General features: G+C 30.7%; 1 protein-coding gene across 1 annotated transcript; it reads left to right on the top strand.

Annotated features, from left to right (window-relative positions):
* Window positions 1-2,072: 2,072 nt before the first annotated feature.
* LOC134724862 (chitotriosidase-1-like) lies at window positions 2,073-22,336 on the top strand. The gene is made up of 12 exons (XM_063588172.1): window positions 2,073-2,268; window positions 4,246-4,294; window positions 10,836-11,031; window positions 12,513-12,765; window positions 13,409-13,533; window positions 14,108-14,231; window positions 14,647-14,832; window positions 16,618-16,737; window positions 18,974-19,113; window positions 20,019-20,245; window positions 20,957-21,472; window positions 21,886-22,336. Exons 2-12 carry the CDS (start codon window positions 4,246-4,248, stop codon window positions 22,080-22,082), a joined length of 2,133 nt encoding a protein of 710 aa, XP_063444242.1. The 5' UTR covers window positions 2,073-2,268; the 3' UTR covers window positions 22,083-22,336.
* The last annotated feature ends 630 nt before the right edge of the window (window positions 22,337-22,966 follow it).

Below are 22,966 nucleotides of genomic sequence, written 5' to 3'. Positions count from 1 at the left end.
GCACGTCAAACACGCGCTTCGTCAACAAAAGATAATGACAAAAACGTTCAAAATAAAAAAAAGAGCTTAAGAGCATTGAGGAACCAGAACTCTGTTTGGTTTTGCCAAAAAAATCTGTTTGTTTCTGAGGAAGACAATCCTTAGTATTTCTATAAATTCAAAGGTTTGTTAACAGGTCATTTATAATAAGGATCATAACAATGATAGATTATATTAAAACAGAAGTGTTGACTACTAGAATGATGAAATTATTGGTGGAAAAAACCATACAACAGCTATGGCACCCATCCGGTGGTTGTTTATAAACTCAAGATAGATACCAGGCTAAAATTGTGAATGCCACGTCTACAAATACTCACACGTGTCGCTCAAATATTTAAATAAAAAGGTCAAATAAAATACGAAGTTTAAGAGCATTGAGGACTAAAAACTCACTTTGGTTTTGAAAAATACGGTAAATTATTTCTAGGTTAGAAAAACCTTAGTAATACGATAAATTCAAACTTTGTTAACGGTTAATCTATAGTTATTGCCATATCCGTAAAGGCAACAGTAGTATACCGTTGTTCAAAAGATAACTAGGCTGATGTAAACATCGAAGAAGAAACATACACCAGCAATAGCATCAATCCAGTGGTTTAAAGTTAACTTTAGATACCAGGCTAAAATTGTGATTGCTAGACATTCGTCTCGTCTATAAAGACTCAGCACTGCTGCTCGAATCTTATTTTTAAAACAGTTAAATAAAGTACGAAGTTGATGGTTTTTTTAGGACCCAACACTCGTAACCTATGCCAAATAAAGCTAAGGTAGCCTTTTCCTGGGGTTGAAAAAAATCAAAGTTTATAAACAGTTAATTATAATCCTTATACCCTTTGATAACTATTAACTTATAAATATGACTATATCAAAGACAACTAATGTCGACACAGATGTGTGGTACTCTACTCTTAGGAATAATTACCTCGACCCAATGCTTATTAATAAACAGGCTTAAAACTTGATACGCTAGACGCGTTTTGTCTACTAAGTCTTATCAGTGACGCTCGAATAAAAATAAAATTGCAAAGGCAGCTTTGCCTAGGTTGTATCAATTTTCGGTTAAAAGATAACAAGTATTTCGAAAAGTTCAGATTTTTGTAAACAGTAAAAAATAGATACTTGTTTTTACTTACTTTCGGTTAAATGATAATTATTCTATCAAAAAAATAATAAGTATACGAATATCACTTTCGAGCCCTTAGATTATGGGGTTGATAATAAGTCTTTAGCTATGAAACATAGAACCAGATCTAATGAAATTGAACCATCGTTGCCATATTACTTTTTTCTTTAAAACACAGAAATACAAATACAAATAAAAGGATTTAATAAGGCATATACCGTCCAGTCTTCAATGTACTGACAATAACCACATAATTATAAATTAACAATTATATCAAGAATCATGATTCAATGCACACAAAGAATAATATAATGAAATACATTAAAAAGAACTATTTAACATCATGTAAAAGAAAGAAAACTGTTATCGCCTCAATACATGCAGAATTATATCAAAAGAATAATAAAACAAAGTGCATTATCCTTTTGTCTTTCATTTTTCAGAGACACGTGTCTACAGAACAATTCATTAATTGTTTTGTATGGTTTCATAAATTATCATGATTCAATGCAAAAACACCCGAACTAGATAGTAAAAATAAATTAAAAAAGACTTAATAACATCACATGTACATTAAAAATGCCCTCGCCTCCGTACATGCAATTTCTAAAACAATAATTTTGAAATACAAAGAGCATTTTCCTCAGGTCCTTAATTTTTCACAAACAGATGTATAAAGAACAATTCATTAATTTCATTGTGACCTGAGTCATGCATTGTCTTTTTCTTAAAGTAAAATGTCGAATGAACTATGTGAATGTATAATTTTCAAACGATTGAACCAAACTAGAATTTTTAAAACTGACATTGTTAGTCTTTCTTACGTCAGTATCCAATTCAATTAATTGTCAGAGCGACAATTGTACACAATTACAAGAAACAAATGAGTGATGATTTGCAAACCACGTGGTTATAAATTGACAAAGGCATGACAGCTAAATAATGTGACTTGTTTGTTGATGTCTATCGCATTATGGAGGACACGAAAACATATCCCTAATGTAATTCATAGGAATGGAATGATTTTTAACTTGGATTACTACATATCATTCGGATTATAAAAATTAATTATATTATAATTGGAATTATTTCATATCTTCAATGTGAGTATTTATTTTTATAGACAGTGTGTATGTTATTATATAATGTAAGAAATGAAATAATGAAATCTGATTTATAATGAAGTGGAAACGTACAAGTTGCAATAATGATCATCCTTTGCTCTATAAACAGATTCATTAACTATAATATAATTTCATGTACTAGGCATAAACAATATATCTAAGTATTTACATGACAATTAAAATCACATGTGTTTCCTTCTATGGGGATTTACAATATAAAATATAGTTGTCGGACATTTACATTAAAATGTCAGAGAAGTAGGACAACCTTGTCGTACACATTTTTATTGCTTAAAAACATAAAATAACAATCCTTAATTTTAATATTTTTAAATCATATTTTACATTATTGCGCATATAATGTTACACAATAATTGTTTCATAGTAAAAGGTATAATATGATAGGTATATCATGATTTAGTATGGCTACATAGTATGAATATTATTAATTTGAAAGTGACAAAAGAGAACGTTTGACATGTACAAATTTGTCACATTAACATGTAACACAATAAAGTAATTAGTTTTTATAGCTATATATAATGTATGTTTTTTCTACCTAGCACTATTGACAAATGATATCATGTAAGCGTGATTTACCTACAATAGTTCGAAGTGTATCACGATACCCTGAAGAAATGTTTTATTTATTTATAAACTTGACTTAGGAAGTAATTATATATGTTTTTGTCATAACAATTAATTGCATGGTTTTCCTTATTACATCTTGTTTCCCATCAAAGTTCAAAGAAGTCTTTTAATCGTCGTTCTTATTGTCTATACCATTGCGGTCAATAATCCATCATTTACAATACATTAAATGAATCAGTTGAACAATTATCAAATGAACAGGAAAGCGAACAATTGAACAATACATGTTACAGTCAGCTGTCAAACAAACGATTACAATATAGACATAAAAAGTTCTTTGTGGTTGAACTGTTTCCTATATAAAGTGAATCTTTTGTTGATATTGAGATATATCTGTGTTGTCTTCACCTTTTGGTAGCTTATTTCTGATATTCATTCGATCAATAAGCACATTTTATTTATGTAAAACAAAAACTAAAAACAATTTGAAGAAAAAAAATAAAGTATATCAATAAGGTATAAAGTATATTCCGTGTTTATCATTCCTTTTTTTATGATTATTAGTGTGCTTGGACTAAAAAAAAATCATTCTATCAATAAGCACATTTTATTTATGTAAAACAAAAACTAAAAACAATTTGAAGAAAAATAAAGTATATCAATCAGGTATAAAGTGTTTATCATTCCTTTTTTATGATTACTAGTGTGCTTGGACTAAATTAAATATCTATTTATACATGCATATAGTGTTTTGTCAGGTATTATGTATGCTGTCCGTATGTTTCTACTGAATTAAAATACGTCATTCTTGTAAAACATGCAAACATGCCAACATCTAACCTCTTGATCTTCTATGTCTCCTTGTACTGTAACAATACACGAAGATGAAAATTTATGTTGACAATGTTTTTGTACATTTACCTGCTATTGATCACATTTGAACTACAAGATTTCTTAACATGTCCCACTAGCAAAAAGTAATGTATGTCAAATAAGTACACCAATTGAATCTTGACACCATAACTTTGACTTATTAATGATTTTATACACATGATAAACAAGGAATAATTTATGTGATTGTCCGAAGTGAAAGTAAGGAGCCTGTTATTCATAACTTGCTGTCTGTTCCTTTTTTTTATGTTGCTGATTTTAGCATATATCAGTACAGTACCTTATATAGATATATGTTTCCACCTAGATCGTCCTGACAATCCGTACACATCTCCTTATGCTTATATTTGAAAATGAAGTAAAAATGGCTCGACATATGAAACTGGATGTATTTTTCTTGACATTTTGCCATTTTTTGTGCATTATCGTAATCTTAAAAATTAATTCATATGTTTTTATTTATCTAAATTTCAGATGAACCTTAAAGGGATACACGTTATAATTTTCCTTGCATTCGTCCACGGTAAGTGATATATTCTTTGTATTTTTTTTTATGTTTTAGTGGTTAAGATTAAAACACAATGTTGACTAATGTATCATTATTGTTGACTTTTTTACCTATTATGTCTGTTTGTTTTTTTCACACATTGGTGTCAATATAACGGAATTTGATGCGACTGTCAAACAAGTGAGAGGTTTAGCTAGCTATTAAACCAGGTTTAATCAATCATTTTCTACATAAGAAAATGTCTGTACCAAGTCAGGAAAATTATAGTTGTTATCCATTCGTTTGATGTGTTTTACCTTTTGATTTTTAAAATTTTACTCGAGTTCAGTATTTTTGTTACTTTTTTCTTAAGACTGTAGTGTCTATTCAAATTAATTGTGCAATATTTATTACAATGCAATCATTTTAAATGTAACAGCCTATCTTAAGTATGTTGAAACTATTTAATCTTTTGAATATGCACATGTTATAAATTAATCTACCAAATGGAAAATACGTCTGTCGCCACAATAAGGAAAACTTGAATAATTAAGGAACAGATGAAACTATATTTAGAAATTATACATGTAATCAAAGAAGCAATTCATGTGTCAATGTATTTTGTATCTTTGTGTGTATTTCATTTCTTATTTACTGCAGATTGTATAATTAACATGTGGCATATGCAAATATCATGGCCCTAAATGTGCATTTAATATAGGTGATGATAAGCTTATTACGCAGTTCAAATGTACACTTGTATCACTATCACAGTGTGAGAAATGGCCGGGGAAATATTTTGTCCGAAAATTAGATTTTTTTATTATATTTTCTTAAAGTTTTAAATGAGTGTCCCCAGTCAAACTGAATAATCTTGTGATTTTTTTGGGGAAACGTATATATAGAAAATATGAATAATCAAAATTCGTTTTGGATTAGTTTGATCGCGATGAAATCTGTTATAACTCTATTTAGATATTAACTCCTGTTTTAATATTATTCACATAATGATTCTATTATATTATTATTTTCTGGACCGAATTTCTAAATAAGGATCATATCTCAAGTGTATGCATTAATGAGAAAAAAATTAAGGTGCATACTAAAGACTTCCTTCGAATGAGAATTGGATCTCAAAAAAATACTTAAAAAGGATGGAGATAAGGAGCGTTAAAAAAAAACCCACGTTTTCCGTTTTACTTAGTGGTGTACCTCTCTTCAATTAATCTGTCTCTAAACATCTACACTTGATGTTTTGTCGTGAACACTAAATTATTGATTAATGAGGATGAGGGTGAAGGATGTAAAAAATTTATAAAAATTATCACGTTTTTTCCGGTTTACTTCGTCCAGTTATTAGTAGTATACCTTTCTTTAATTAATCTCTTTTTGAACATTTTCTCGAAAGTAAAAAAAACACTTAATCTATACTCTATACCCTTTAAGTTGTGAATTGTGATGAATCTAATTCTAAGCACAACAAAACTAACGCGAATGGAATAAAAAGAGATATTGATTATGCGTCAAAGAGCCTTTCGACAAAAATAATCATAGGATCGACAAATAGAGGGAAACAATAGATTCTGGATGGATGCGCTCATAACTAAAAAGTATATCTTTCTTCAAATTTAAAAAAAAAAAGAATTAAACGTAACCGGATGACAACAAGAACTTTTAATTTTTAGTACAGAATAAAAAGGCCCCGAATCACAGTTATCGTCCTTTGATTTCGAAAATAAATCCATATTTCTTGCAAATTTGTTCATGCATCAACCTTATTCATTTTATCATGTTGTATGCCTCAAAAGTAAGTATGGTGATGAATTTACCCTGTAAAAACATTTTGGTAATGAATTTTAATGTAAAGTACAGATATGGTACAGTTGATAAAGTTCAAAATTAGTTTGTGTGAAGATGTTAAACTGTGTTCAAGAGTGCTTCAATATAAAATTGTTCATAATTTGAGATAAAGCAGGTGAAATTTAGTACTATAATTTTGATATAATTTGTCCCATAAGTAGTACACTTCACTGTAAAACTATTATTGAAATAGCTCTTGTGCATTTTTTTTTTAATTTGAATTTATTGTATAAGTTGGCACAGCAGTATATCCTGGCCCATACCCTTTTCAGAATTTTTCACCACTTTCTAACACTACCAAAGAACCTACACACACAATTTACTAAAGTACTTTCATTAAAGTATTATTATTATTTTTTTAAATATAATCGTTCACTTTTATATATCTTTATGAACCTAAGGCTCCTAGTGTTTTATGTCTTTTATCATGCAGTGAATTTCAAAAACTAATTTACATCTTTTTCCTCATATGTATCGTCCTTCATCTTGGAAAAGTGTGCTCAGTTGATACTCTAATAAGAAAATTGTTTCCAATCAAAGTGTTTAGATTCATTGACTTAAAGAGCAACCTAAATTCTTGAATGTAAATACAACCGTGCCATCGTAAATGAATTGCTCTACGAAATAACAGCTTTCAGGCCATAATAGAGAGGCGTCATAAAATACTGTTGTTGTAATATTGTATCACAACCATATATATATAAAAAAACGAAGGTCCAGTACCCGAGCACCTGCTATAAATGTTTTCATGTTTTAGAGGCTACCTATGAATGGAGATGATTTAAAACTGATTTTTTTTTTAATCTAGGATATTCTTTTTAGCTTTCAAAATGTCATTTTGATCATTTGTCGCTCCGCTTAAGGTCATATGATTAATATTGTTTTTACTCTTATAAATGTCCGTCCTTACCTTGTCTTATCAGACAACAGGTGTCTTCGGTATGCTACTTGTATTACATATCTATATATATAGTGAATAACAGATACATTTAATTTGACGTAGATACCAAGTAATTTTATATGTGATTATAATTTGGCGAGACCGTCACCAGCTAAGCTTACAAAAATGATTGAAATAGAAGGGATAAATTAAATAAAATGTAATTGCTATACATATAATAATAAAGATATATGGACCTACAATCTATCGATACTTATATTTAGCTTTACATAGTGTCATACTTATCTTGGACTGTACTGTTACGACTCCTTAAACTAAATTCATTAGAGGTATACTGATTGATAGTTTAGCCTGGGAAAACATGGTTTAAAAAAATTCAATTACTGCGATTATTCTTTCTGTTTGCCTCGTTCCGATCTTATGACACAGTGTGTTTAAATATTTTACTGTCCTAAGTTAGCGGTGAAGGATTAAGCACTCTCAACGCTTTAAGAACCCCGCCACATTGTTGATGTACCTGTCACCAGCCAAGGGGTGGTATTTCAATGGTTAGCGTTGTTTTCTGCTTATTCATCTAAATAAAAAAAACAGCAAACACTAGTCAGTTTCCTGAAATGGTAACTTACAGGTTTTAACTACGTTGCGGGTTCAAAATACGCATACTATTCACAGCCTTCAGGTTTCAGTTTACTATTCCCAGCTTTCATTTTCAGTTTATTATTCCCAGCTTTTAGGTTTCAGTTTATTATTCTAAGCTAAAAGGTTTAAGTTTACTTTCCCAGCTCTAAAGTTTCGGTTTATTATTCCCAGCTTTCAGGTTTTAGTATACTATTTTTTCGAGCTTTTATGTTTCAGTTTATTATTCCAATCATTCTGTTTACAGTTAATTATTCCAAGATTTCGGTTTCAATTTATTATTTCCAGCTTTCAGATTTTAGTTTACTATTTCTAGCGTTCAGGTTTCAGTATACTATTCCAAGGCATGTGGACAAAGTTTTGATTTTTATCGATATTTGCCCTTTTTGGAGAAAAAGTGGAACTTGTTTTAGTTTATAATTGTTTAAGAGGTGCATAGAGTTTCCAAATGACTCCTCTTACAGTGAACTATAGACGTATGTGCTGCCAGACTAAGTCAAATTTGTGTATTTTAAGGTAACACTTCACATCTGCAGGGCCATCATTTGCGTTTCTCTCAGACACAGTAACATCTCAAAGAAAGTCCAACATTGAATGTGTTATAATACATTTACTTCAGAGATATTGGAGTGCGGGCCATTACTTCTATTTGTCTTCTTTTTGAAAAAAAGAGCAAAAATAGTTGCCAAGTTTATTGTTATATCAATCAAACCGTCCCCTCATAGGAGTGTCCACAATTTGAAGTTTGTTCGTAAAATAAAGTAATCAACTTAGTATGTATTATCATCAGCAGAACACATTATGTAAACGTTAATGTTATATTTATAGCCAGATATTAAAATAAAATGTCAAAAGTTTGTACTCTATTTCCTGTTGTGAAATAGGAAAAGAAACAAGACATTATTATCAGTTTTTTTTTATTATTTCGTGGTTTATTTAAAAAATCACAGCGACGTTTTATTTCCTGGGTCAAAACTTGAATATAAATTTGCTGTAATGATTAGAAATATAACTGTATTGAGTAAAATAACAAACAAACAAAAAAACGAACTCCAAGGAAAATGCAAAACGGTAATTCCCTTCTCAAATGGCATAAGCAATACCTCAAACCCACCAAACGGATGGAAAACAACTGGCATATTCCTTATTGGTACTTATTAGTATTTCCTTAGGTAGAAAATGGTGGATAAACCCTTGTTTGATAGCTAGCAAAACACCTCACTTGTATGTCAGTTGCATAAAATTATATCATATTGACAACAATCTGTGAGCAAAACAAATAGACATAATAGGTAAAAAAGTCAAAAATAGAGGTACATCAGTCAACATAGTGTAATAATCTTAAAAGCTATAAAAACAATAAATATGTCAACAAAGAAGAACAAAATGGCATAAAGACAAAGCACATAAGCAAAAACGAAGACAATAATATAAAAAAAAGACCACAGAACAATAACAAATAGTGGGATGTGTTAGTACCGAGTTGACTTTACCACGTAATTAAGACAATAAAAGCTTGGTATCATAACCTTTGTTTTGTTTATCAAAAATAAAATTGTACATTTGAATACGAATTGTATAAACTTCAAAGGGTAAAAATAAGATATTTTCATGTTAATGCTTTTGGTTATGTTAATTTATTATGACGATGAGGTCACATCAATTTTAAAATAAATACAAGAGATCTTAAAATAGCAGTCTAATTTACGATTTCGACTATGTTCCACTGTTCACTGAACAAGTCCGATATATGCCGAAATTATTTAAAAACATCAAAATAATTATAACAATATTTGGCCTAAAAAAAGAACCGTAACTCGCATTATTTTCTTATACCAGGAATATGTTACCTTAGCCGTTTTTGAAACAACTTTTTGGGGAATTTGTGGTCCTCAATGCTCTTCAACTTTGAACGTGTTTGGCTTTACAACTATATCGATCTGAGCGTCACTGGTGAGTCTTCTGTACACGAAATGCGCGTCATGGCGTACTTAACTATAATCTTTGTACCTATATGATAACTAATATATCCTTATGATATTTTTTTGACGATTTGCGGGTCATGCTCCGGAAATATTAGTCCAAAAATAGTCAAATCATTTCATAAAGAATTAGAGTTACGGTCTGCATATATTTAACCTTGGTTGAAGCAAATTCATGTACAATAAAATGTGTGTTATTACTTAGTCTAGTTATAAAGTAATGAAGGTGCAATCAAATAAAAATTAGATAATCGAGTATAAGAGGTACATCATCTTGGTTCCTCTCTAGGGGTATGGATCGTTAACCTTGGCTAACGAGGATTGAAGAACATGCAAATATACAAATATACAAAAATACAAATGAACAAGCATAAGAACACCCAATTGAATATTCATGATTTTTTAAAATAAAGCCTACATCTAGATACCTATGACTTTTACAATAAGGAGATGTTCTATACATACTCAAATATGAAAAAAGGTAAGATTTATATCCGCTAGAATTCCAAAGAATAATAATATGCCTTCTTATATCGTTATATTGGGGGCGGTAAATTAAACTCAATTTCATAAACAGTGCAGAATAGTGAGATCTTGTAATTTGACCAAAGTAAAATTTCTGTACGAAGAGAGACAACTTTCCTTCGCTTACTTATAAATTCACGTCCTTACAGAAAATGTAGACTGTTGTGTCGGTATTGTGATTTCCTTTAAGTAAATAAATTTAAGAAATAAATCGACATAATGATTTAAACACACAAGTATTATTAAAACCAATTTATCAAGAAGTTTGTTCTAGCTGAACAGATAAATTTGGACTATAACATTAACATATTAGTCCTACTTGAAATGAATGACAAAAATAATAACTGACATAATATTTTTCCAAAAACCTTTTAGGGAACGACAGTTTAACTTCAAAAGGGGTGACGTTTTTTTTCTTTCTAAAAAGAGTATTCTAGTCACTAATTAGATGTAAAAAATCTGTTCACAGATTAGCAGATGCAGATGACATTTTTTTTTATTTTGAATGCAGATCCCCCCATACCATTGCACTTTGACTTGACGGACAGGGTCTTCAACATAGCGAGAACTTTCCTCACCCGGAGGTTGGCTTCAAATGGCCCTTAAATAAAAATGTGTACTAGTTCAATGAAAATGAACGCAATACTAAACTTCAAATCTGTTTATTTTTTAGGTGCATTGTCAAGTTTACGTAGAGTATGTTATTACACAAACTGGGCACAGTACAGACCAGGCACAGGGAAGTATGTCCCCGAGGATATGAATGCACACCTATGTACACATATCATATATTCATTCGCCAAATTAAATGGTAACCGATTGGCTCCTTTTGAATGGAATGATGATTCCACAGAATGGATGAAAGGAATGTAAGTAAAAATAACAATAGAAAAATATAGGAGGGTCTGGATCGTGTTTACAAAATAGACCGTGAAAGACAAAAACGTGGAGAATAAAGGGTCAAAAATTTAAAGAATATAAGAGAAAATAATAACCAAAATAATAAAGGATGTAAGTGCTTAGATAAAAAGAATAGAGAAAAATGCATATTTTTTTTTTAAAGAATACAGAATTGAAGGCCCCCATCCAGATCCTCAAATACAAAAAAAGCATAACATGAATATGTATATATAGCAAAGCAGTTTTATAGTCCGTTTGACTTCTATAGATCTTCAGAAAATAGTTCTTAAAAAAAATATTTTTACACGTAGATATTTCCTTTTCTTCATAAATGTTAATGTATTATATATTCGAACTCTGACTATGAATATCATAATTTTGAACCAATAATCAAAAACGTTACTCATTAGGGTCTATGTTACTTCTATTTTTTCTTAATATTAAATACTCAATGGAATACGTATGAGTAGTATAACAGCCTTCCATGTATAACAAAAACATTATACATGTGCTTGAAATCTGTTTCATTGTACCATGTGACTTTAGTCATTTAAATAACTCTGGTCATATGATTACTGAGCTATCTGTATGCATGATTTTGTATCTTTCATTGCATACAGAAAGCTCCGTAATTACATGATCAGAGTTATCTAAATGAGTAAAGTCGCATGGAACATTGGATTATTGGTTCAGAATTATGATATTCATAGTCAGAGTTCGTATATATATATCCTACATTAAAATACATGAAGAAAAAAATATTTATTTGTAAAAATGAATGTTTAAAAATAATTTTCTGAAGATTTATAGAAGTCTAACGGACATTGATCTTAAAGTACACCACCAAATTACTTCGGAATTAATATCTCTATGTATTTCTAGAACAACCAGACAAAGTGTTGCATGATAATATACTTTTTGGTTCTAAACACCAAATTTTCAGGAAGTTATTTATTGGACTATCTGTCTTCAAATTTTAAACAATGTTACACAAAATTAGTATGTTAATGGTATGTTGAAATAAAGGAATATATGACAACTAACATGTGACCGCAAGTTACCATGTAGGCAAATTAGATGGTACTAGTGATCAGGGTTCTTCTTTGAATCACATTTTTAGTTATCAATTGAAATCCCCTTTCATTTAGATCAAATGATAATTTAAAAAACATTCTAACAGACCACAAAACTGAAATAAAATGGTGCACGAAAGATATATTGTTAATCGTCCAAATTATTTCTAACAGTTCAATGTACGCCCGTAATTTCTACTTAAAGAATGAAACATATATATATATATGCAAACCACAAGCATATAACATACATCACCATGTTTTACATTTATTCAGATCAATCATAAACACACTAAACTCTCATTGTGTGGGAATGTGATACAAATTTGCTGCAGGCTTCAAGATTTTAAAAATATAGAATTTCTACTTTTTTGTAGGTATGCAAAATTTAATGCAATCAAAGCACAAAATCCAAGAATAAAATCCCTCCTTGCTATTGGAGGATGGAATATGGGATCAGAACCATTTACACAAATGGTGAAAACATCAAAATCCAGGCAGGAATTTGCCCAAAGTGCTATTGATTTCCTAAGAAAGAGAAACTTTGATGGTCTCGATTTAGATTGGGAATATCCTGCGAATAGAGGAAGTCCTCCTGTAGATAAAAATAGATTTACCTTATTGGTTCAAGTGAGTACACCTTTGCACCTAAAAAGTGGAGAAAATGTATTTTGATGGACTGTATTGAAATTTCTGTTTCAATATATAGTTAAGAACAAACAAATTCTCAATAGACATTCGATGTATTTTAATAGGTCTGAGTCCCTAGTGTGGAAAGTTTATAACTTGCAAATATTTTCATGCAACCTCCAAATTTTCTCTTCATATTGTATGCGTAAAAAAGTAAGAAGGAGGATGGAATAACAAGATAAAAACATTGTTGAATTTAAGGTTAATTGGTGATTTGGTGCAGTTTGAATGATCAAGAACTGGTATGTCTGAAGCTTTCAAAATACATTTAAGACCCTTCAAAATAAGTTTGCTCATATTTGAGTAAGAGCAGATAGACTTTTTTTTTATACTTTTGATGAAATTTGTCCTAAAGCAGTTTCAACTACGCTGTAAAATAAGTTTCATGGATAGAGCAGGTGCCAATAAGTAAACTTCTATGTATCTTATTCCGCCTCTATTTAAACCAATAGCTTTGAATATGTTAATTTTGATTTGCATTTGAAAATTATTTCAAATTTTGAAGTGTGGCTTGGACCGTAGTGTTTTGGATTTTTGTTTTATTATCCAAAAACTATATATATCTAAAAAATAATATTTTCAGCAACTACGAGATGCATTTGATAGAGATGCACGTACCACTGGACGGTCACGTCTTTTGATAACTGCCGCAGTGGCTGCTGGGAAGAAAAATATTGACAGCGGTTATGATGTCGCTGCCATTGGAAGGTAAAGTACAGGAATTACCATATTTAGTACATTTAAAACTCTGTTTATTCTGAAATCGGAAAATTAAACTATAGCAGGAACCACAAATGTTCTGAATACATATGATTAAGAGTTCATTAGCACGGTTTGTGTGTATTAATAATTTCATGTATAAAAAAACTCAAGCAGACAGATCATTAATGATTCTTCAATCTTCATTCATAATCATTTAAGTAGATGTCTTTAGCGTATGAATAAATTGTCCGAGTTATATCCATTGCAATTCTTGAAAATAATATGCCCATTCCCTTTGAATAATATGCACATTTCAAGTTTTATAACCAACTACAGCTCAACTGTTTTTCTCATAAACAACATATCATTGATGGTTGTTGAACATTTTGTAGATGTAAAGAAAACGTATAAATTTTCCGAATTCCATCTATTTAAATGCTAGAAAAAATAGGAAATTGTTTTTATGTACCTTTTAAACAAACTATAAATTAATTTACAGCTCAAATTTTGTTTACCCTTTATGATTATCATAATGACTTAAGTTATAAAATAATTTACAGTCCATTTCTTTTTATCTTAGATTAATGGACTTTATTAGTATAATGACGTATGATCTTCATGGAAGCTGGGAGACTACAACTGGACATAACAGTCCATTATTTGCTAGGAGTGGAGAGACAGGGGATGAAAGATATCTTAATCTGGTAAATTTCATACGTCATATAGACAGTTTAAGAAGAAAAGAAAAAGTACAAGACAAAATAAGACACGTTAGAAGCCCCTTATATGATCAGTGTTCAAGAGGTTATTCAAACATATTGTATTAGTTACAAGAAGAAACATATTATATACAAACAAAAAGATAACAAAACAATAGTATTATAAAAATGCATTCGCGTGTACAGAAAAACGCATTTATGATTTGGACTAATACATTAATATTTGTATAGCAGTAGTGTTTGCAGCTGTATGCTTTTTCTTTAAACCTGCCGTGAGTTATTGGGTCTTGCTATCCCGGTGACATTTTAAGACTATATCAAAATTAGTCTAATTATTTTTTAGAAGTTTATTTTGCTTACGACTCATCCGAATATGTTTATTTTTTTCTATATTTTGTAGGCCTGGGCAGCTAATTATTGGAATAAAATGGGTGTACCAAAGTCCAAGCTTAATATTGGAATGGGATTGTATGGAAGGTCTTTTACATTAAAAGATCGTAATGTACATAAAGTTGGAGCGGAAACAAAGGGAAAAGGGCTTGCTGGAAAATATACACGTGAAGCTGGTTTCTTATCATACTATGAGGTAATTTTATAACTATGCTTTTGACAAATGCAAATAAGTGATTTATCAGATCTGTCTGTTGCACCCTAATCACACTTTTATGTTATTTCATATGAATGTTATAAACCATCGAGCAATGTTCTTTGTTTTTTACTTCACAACGAAACAAACAAAAACAAAACAGTTGAAAAATGCTTTACTCATAAATTAATATAACGCACTAAAAGTAACTTACAAAAAGGATAAACTAACTACGTAGAGATCAGAGAGTACTCGCAACATCAAAACAAATGACAACTATTAATAAGTAGACCATTTTTAATCATGATAGACTTAAATATCAAGCAGTACACGTCCAATATAAATTTAGTGTAAAGACGTAATAAACAGTATGAGAAAAAAAATGACATTGTGCAATGCCAAAATATAAGTAAAGACAGAATGTAGAACCGATTGAAAAGTGTTGATTTTTTTTTCATTTTGCAGATAAATCAACTTCAATAGTAGATATGACAACATTTCAAAGTTACAAAACACACGAGTAAAAAACTTGTATATATCTATCGCGTATTCGTGCAATGAGATATTAATAATGCAACTTAAATCAGTTATAGGACATTCATATAAGCATTAAATATTCAAATCACATTGTCATTTATAAAATAAATGAACAATTAAGATTGAATATAAAGTATAGCTAATGAACATCAGTCAAGATTTACATATACATGTACAAAAAATCAGATGCGGTATATATGTCAACATGACCTGGATCAAAAACAGCTCAATATCCTGTTCTGTCTTTTTCGTTTTTCGTTTTTATATAGATTTGACCGTTGATTTTACTGTTTGAATTGATTTACATTACTCATTTTGTGTTCCTTATATCTTGCTGTTCGGTGTGAACAAATGATATGTGTTAAAGGCCATACTCTGATCTATCATTGTTTACCGTGTTTACACATTATGACTTGGATGGAAAGTTGTCTCATTGGCACTCATACCATTTATATTTTTATATACACACTAACATGATCTCTTTTGTTTTTGTTTTTTTTTTCGTATTTTTGCCGTTTAAGGGGTTCCAGTACTGTATTCCTTTCGGTCACAATGTAATGTTTATAAACTGTCTCATTTGACATTTTTAGAAATTTATACAGTTTGAATTGATCTGATTCTCGGTTTTGAACATTTCCAAAGGTCACAGGTCCATATAAATGAGAGGTCAGATTGCAAGGTCGCTCTCCAACCCCCTCAAATGTCGCAGATCTGATTTGACCATGTATGAGTCACATTTGTAGCTTTTTAAGTACTACTATACAGTAACGATATAGTTTTTAATCATTGTTGAAATGGCCATTGTTATATTATAGTTTTTTTCTGTGTGTGTTAAATTTTAATGTTGTTTTTCTGTTGTGTCGTAGTTCTCCTCTTATATTTGATGCGTTTTCCTTAGTTTTAGTTAATAACCCGGATTTTGTTTCTTTCCTCAATCGATTTATGAATTTCGAACAGCGGGAAACTATTTATTGGCTTTATTGAAAACCATATTACGATCTGTAGTTGCTAAAAATCTTGTACTTTTGATATTTAATGAACAGTGATTTTGCAGTGATCATACCGTATCTCCTTACATTAAACATATAAGTCATATGAAAAATGTCATTGAACTATCACTGGGCTTTCACTAGTTGAGTATAATATTTCGTTTTTTTTTTCATAAAGGTTGGTGATATTCTGAAAAATATTGAATTATCACTGAGCCTTAACTTATGTACAATAAATTTTACACTTTTTTTTATAAAGGTTTGTGATATGATGAAAAATGGAGGCAAGAAATATTACATCAACGAACAAAAAGTACCATATATGGTGAAGGATGATCAATGGGTGGGATATGATGACGTTGATAGTCTGTCCATTAAGGTAAAATTGTTATCAAAGGAACCAGGATTATAATTTAGTACGCCAGACACCGAAATATATGCGTTATTTGAATCTCAAAAAAGTGAAATCTCAAAAATACCGAACGCCGAGGAAATTCAAAACGGAAGTCAAAATCAAAAACTCTAACTTATCGAACGAATGGGGATTACAACTGTAATATGTTTAACTTGGTACAGGCATTTTCTTATGACGAAAATGATGATTCTGGGAGTTTTTTTACTACTTTGACTGGCTATACAGCTCTCGCACGGTCGGTATGAAGAAACTGGTTAATCAAATCTGACTTTATATCTAATTAAGCATCTCACTTGTATGCCAGTCGCATAAAATTCCCTTACATTGACAACGATGTGTGTATAAAATAAACAGACATAATAGGTAAAAATGTAAAAAAAAAATGGTACAGCAGTCATCAGTGTGTTATAATTTTAATCACTATAAAACAAACAGATATGTAACTACGAAAAGTTAAACAACTGATACATTGATTTGCTAGATAAATAAACAAATCATAGTTGCCAGGCTTAAACTTTTGTATTCCAGACGCGCGTTTTGTCTACAAAAGACTCATCAGTGATGTACGATTGAAAAAAAGTTTAAAATGACAGAAAAATAATTACGCTGAAGGGTTTTGAAAGGATAGACTTAGTGTCTTCAGCATTTGAAATTTTCAGTGAATATCAGACTAATACAAGCTATTTCATTGTGTAGTATAATGCTGTTGCGAAGGGCATATACATATAGACCTTAAAAATACTTTAGTTGCTCTTTTGATAATGACATCATATATCTTTATGCCATTGTATCTTAAAATTATGTCATTAATCTCATTATACCGTTCTATGTGATATTATTTAACATGATATCAATCAAGCCATGTTATTTAGTATTCTGATAGATAGATCATCTTTAAGTTTCGTGACAATCGTATTTTTTTCTGTCAATTTTGATAATGTATAAAATTTATATAGTTGAAAAACGAATTCGAATAAATGATGATGTATGTTTAATGTCCAGCGGCAAGTAAAGTGCATATTTAAAACGAGAAATGGTAATGTGATGTGGAAAAAAAATCATGTTTTGTACTAAAGACCGATACGCTGAGCGGGATTTTTTAATGTTCAAGTTCACAATGATATAGTCTGCAAGAAGACATGTCACCCTACCCGGACAAAATATACTGACCCCGAGCTGATATCTTACTCCTTAATGCAGGGTGCTAAGCGAACAATGCATCCAAATCCATTTTTAAAATCTTTGGTTTGATCCGTCTGGGGTTCGAATCGAAGACCCAAACTTGATGCAAACATACTACCACGAGACCATCGCAGTGGTTTGAATAAATGACTGTTTTAGTTTTTATGAAACTAATGTGCTAATTCCTCGTCATTTTATATTACTTAATGTTTAAATTTTGTTAACATTCTCATAAACATTTCTTGATTAAACTATTTGCAAACAAATCGGCGAACTAAATGCGTATATCATATAGTTTAAAATTGACATAAAACATGTACCTTTCTGTCCGATACAGTTCAGTTCAGTTCAGTTTCTTGTATATTCCTCCATTAAATGTGGAGCATTACCCAGGGTATAGTTTGAACAACTATGTACACCTTAAAACATAGGGAAACAATTAATTATATTATATACAGATGACTGAATTTGATTATAATGACTACTAAATAATAGATATCATAATTAATTCATAGGATTGTCATCATAAAGTTTAAAAAAAATATATATAATAATTTATATGTGCTAGGGTGTAAGAAAATGTTAAGACACAACTGCATATACATGTATTTACAAGAATTAAAACGGTCAAAAATTTAAAATTACTCATAATCATTAGTTGAGAGTGCTATACACATATCAGGAATAATAATGAAAATTTTTCTTACAAGACCATATATTTTGTAAATTGCATGATCTTCGTAACTTAAAATTTGCTTTCTCGATTTGCCAATTTTAAATGCACATAATTTTGTGTTTGTTATAACCTTTTCATCACTGTAGTTTTTGTATTCAATTATAAAAAAACACCATAAAACTATAGGTTGAGGATCATATACTGTAGTATTATTCTGTGACACAAACCACAAGCTATTGAACTAGTGACAAGGTTCTGTTAATATATCAGTATAATGTCAATATTGAACACAAACCACAGCTTATGAATAAATGACAAGGTGCTGTTTTGTCCTATTTATAGGTTCAGTATGTCAAACAACAAAGATTTGGTGGTATCATGGTATGGGCTTTAGACCTTGACGATTTTAAAGGAACATGTGGACAAGGCACATATCCATTACTGAAGAGAATAAATCAGGAGATAGAGGGGTCAAGGTACCAGTAAGTATCCAATGAAAACGTCAATAATCATTACCCATGCTTATTCAAACATGCTCATGAAATTGTTTGTATTAGATAAAGGCAAAACGTATTTAATTGAAAATACACTGTTCTCAAATGCCTATACTACAATGGTGTGAAATGAAACTAGTCTCAGTTTGATTTATTAGACAACTGTTCAGATTCGAAGTTATATAGAACATGTATGGGCACCTGTCTGGGGTTGAAGTCATCAAACTTTGCTCAGTGCTTGGAGCACAAAAAAAACATGCTCGAAACACCAAATCCAGTATTTTGATTGGTTGATTCTCGAGTCTGAGTACAGAAATCATGCGAAAGTTTTATGACCGTTTTATGTTGAAAACCATATGTTGACCTCAAGATGTCATTTTGTTTTATGTGTTGTTAGGATGATGGCTTATTGTCGTTACTTCTACTTTGATTTATGATTTATTCCTCTAACCATTAATTTTAACATTCAGAATACTAAACGGAACAAAGTCATTTAAAAGCTTATGTATTTGCTTATTCTTCCTCAGTCATAATAACCCTCCATCATCACCAAACTGAACAAAGAAATAACACGACGGGTGCCGTATACGATGCAGGAAATGCGTACCTTTCCGGACCACCTGATTTCACTCCTGGTTTTTAGTGGAATTCGTGTTGTTTCTTATTTATTATTTGTAACTGTTGATGGTTTTATGAGTCTTTGTTTACTCCTTTTTTGATTATTGTTATTGTCTTAACATTTTACGGTATAATTGTTTTAAACAATTAATTTAACATAAATATATTTTAGTAGACCACGGAATAGCACTGAGATTAGAAGTATAAATGACAATATGTTGGGTTGGTTTATCTGTTTTTAAAACTAAATTTATAAAAAAATAAATATTTAACAGGCCTGAACATCAACTGCTGGATATACCCAACGTTCCAGAAATATACAATCCCATTCCACCCAGGCAGACACCTAAAGTGGATATACCTAACGCACCAGAACTATACATTCCACCAAGACAAACACCTAAACAAAGAAGGAAACAAGAACCAATACCGACACAGGTCGCCGTCAGGAAAGTGGTCAATCCTAGACCTCCACGACAACAACAACACATTGAAAGCGTCGGTAAGTTATAAGTAAAGGAAACAGAAGTATACCGCTTTTCCGACCGACCAGAGATGTATAGCCAGTCAAGGTTGTTAAAAACTTCTATCAACATTACCGTCAAAACAAATCCGGGTTACAAACTCAAACCAAAGGAAAGACATCAAATACAAGAGGATAACAACAGAACAACAGAAACACTGAACTGTAACAAAAACAAATGCCAACATACACAGAAATGAATTATTTGATTACAAAAATTGCCATAATACTGACACGATAGAGGACATTTTAGGAACATAATTGCGGGTTGAACATGGTTTTTCAGATAACTAAACATCACGCTTATATGGCAATGTTGAAATTGCCACCACAAAGACAACATAACGTGACAGAAAGACACCTACACAAAAAAAACCATATAGAAGTAGGAAAGAAAAAAGATATTTTGTATTTGAACATTGCTTTCAAGAATGATCTTACTTCAGAAGAATATGTTCTGATAACAATTGCATGTTAAAGAAAGGTAAATTCAATAATTTGAATGTTTTAAGACCTGTAATTTGGTTGGCTAAAAATATAATTTCATTGACCAATGAACACAAAACAATCAACATATAATCAATTAACACTCTAAGTACAGTCTGGTATTTAACTTGAAATTAAGATAAATACAACCTCTTCTTATGATAAAATATTTGATATATATTTTGAATAATATGTATTTCACAGATCAGCTACGATCAAACAGTAAAGATTTTTCTTGCACAAAGGGAAACGATGGATATTTTGCTAGTCCAACATCATGTTCAGAGTACTATATGTGTACAGATGGGACTGCCTTTAAGTTCAATTGTGCTTCAGGACTTAAATTTAATGCAGAACATAATTTTTGTGATTGGCCAAAGAAGGTAAAATGTACCGATAAAAAAGTAAGATCTTCAAAAAAAGCTGAAAGACCAGGACAGAAATCTTCGAAAAAACATACTATAAATGAACCAGGTCCACCACCACGACCCTCTGTGCATAGACCAGGTCCACCACCGCGACCCCCTGTGCATAGACCGGAACCTCCAACATGGCACCCACCACCACCGAAGCAGTCAACTTCAACTAGAGGTTGGAATTTCGATGCTCCAGCACAAGGACCACCACCACCGGCTCCAACCACCCCTAGAACAACTCAGCATCGTAGTGCTTGGGATTGGGTATCTATGATAGATAACGAAATGCCGTTCTTCATGAGTCGTAAGTAATTTCTTGATCAGAATTTCGTTATTTTATCTAAAAATTTAATTAATAAATTAAAAACGAAAATAATTATTCTTTTGTGATATGAATTTAACCTGTAAAATAAAAATATGTATTTCAGTTAATAATACAGAATTGTAGCTTTATCAAAAGATCTAACCATGAGGTAGATAATGTTCAACAAATAAAGCCTGAAAATAAGTAATACCTTTTTTCTTTCAAAGTTTGTAAACGAAAGCATTAATTATTCAACGTATCGCATGTTTAATCCGTAGCAAACAGCGATCCTTCCACCAATCGATAAAAATGGACGTGGCAAACAGTGATTTTTCAACCGATTGATCGAGTATATGTAAATTATCCATGATATTTAATGTTTAACACTGACTTTTATATTATTTTCATTTCAGTGTTTGGAAACAATGATATGTTTGCAGATTTCTGTGCAAGTCGTGCAAATGGAATATATCCAGAAAGCGCGAATTGTAGAGGATTTATAGAATGTTCTGATGGTGTGTCTTACAAAGGAGCATGTGGTCCTGGTCTAGCATTTAATCCACGTCAAAAAACCTGTGACTACACATATAATGTACCCGGATGTTCATAAAACAACTCAATCATGATCCGGGTTATTTATTATCTTTGTGCATATAGCGCTTACTTTGTAGAGTACGTATTACCTATTGTACGTTGTCCTTACAAATAATCCAGCAAGGTATTTTGCAAGTCTATGTGCTATGGGAATCATATTGTGTTTTTAATAGTGATGTGGACAATTAGGAAGTGCTTCAGCTTAGTTATTGTGATTGTTCTTGTTGAATTGTTTTAAATCAAATTATTATATAAAAAATAGTCATTTCATATTATATTGTATTCCATTTCTGAATTTCACAAAAAATGTTACCAATTCCAGTACTGAGTATATACTCTATCCGCCTTCTTGTCTGACGATGGTGTATAATTAGAAAGATGTTCATCACGAGAACATGTATATTTTGACCAAATGTGTCTTTGTATAAACATTTATAGCTTGCTCGACCATCCTATATACAGCTATATGGCAAAATTTGTGATTTTCAACTCATCACATTAGTGCCAAATTATTTAATATCTCAAGAGACTTAAAAAAAAACTCCTGTTATTGATACCAATTCTTCAAAGTGCATGCTGTTCACAGCAATTGTTGATATTGATAATCACAAACTGTTGAAATCTACGAAATCATGCTTCCAAAAGTGACGAAAAACGTATTCCTTTAAGTAGAATTCACCGATATGGGACATACACTATTATTAGCAATATTTTCTTCAGAAAAAAGTACTGTTTTACCTAATATGTCAAAGATAAAATATCTTTTTATAGCATTTTATCTAAATGGATCACAATTGTTAGGTCATCCATTCAGAAATTTATTAAGAATACGGTGTACTTTTGACAAAACAGGTTTCAAAATCTCTAAAAACGTTCTCTTTTCTTCGCAATAAATGTGTT

This window comes from Mytilus trossulus, chromosome 7, assembly GCF_036588685.1.
Source record: "Mytilus trossulus isolate FHL-02 chromosome 7, PNRI_Mtr1.1.1.hap1, whole genome shotgun sequence".
Taxonomy (NCBI): Eukaryota; Metazoa; Mollusca; class Bivalvia; order Mytilida; family Mytilidae; genus Mytilus; species Mytilus trossulus.
The sequence above is the reverse complement of the archived record's forward strand: the minus strand, read 5'-3'. Positions and strand labels throughout refer to the sequence as shown.

Coding starts and splice junctions, on each gene's coding strand:
- LOC134724862 (XM_063588172.1), top strand. CDS start 4,246: ATGAACCTTAAAGGGATACACGTTATAATTTTCCTTGCATTCGTCCAC. Junction 14,232..14,646: donor ATGAAAGATATCTTAATCTG/GTAAATTTCATA, acceptor TATATTTTGTAG/GCCTGGGCAGCTAATTATTG. Junction 16,738..18,973: donor TTGATAGTCTGTCCATTAAG/GTAAAATTGTTA, acceptor TCCTATTTATAG/GTTCAGTATGTCAAACAACA.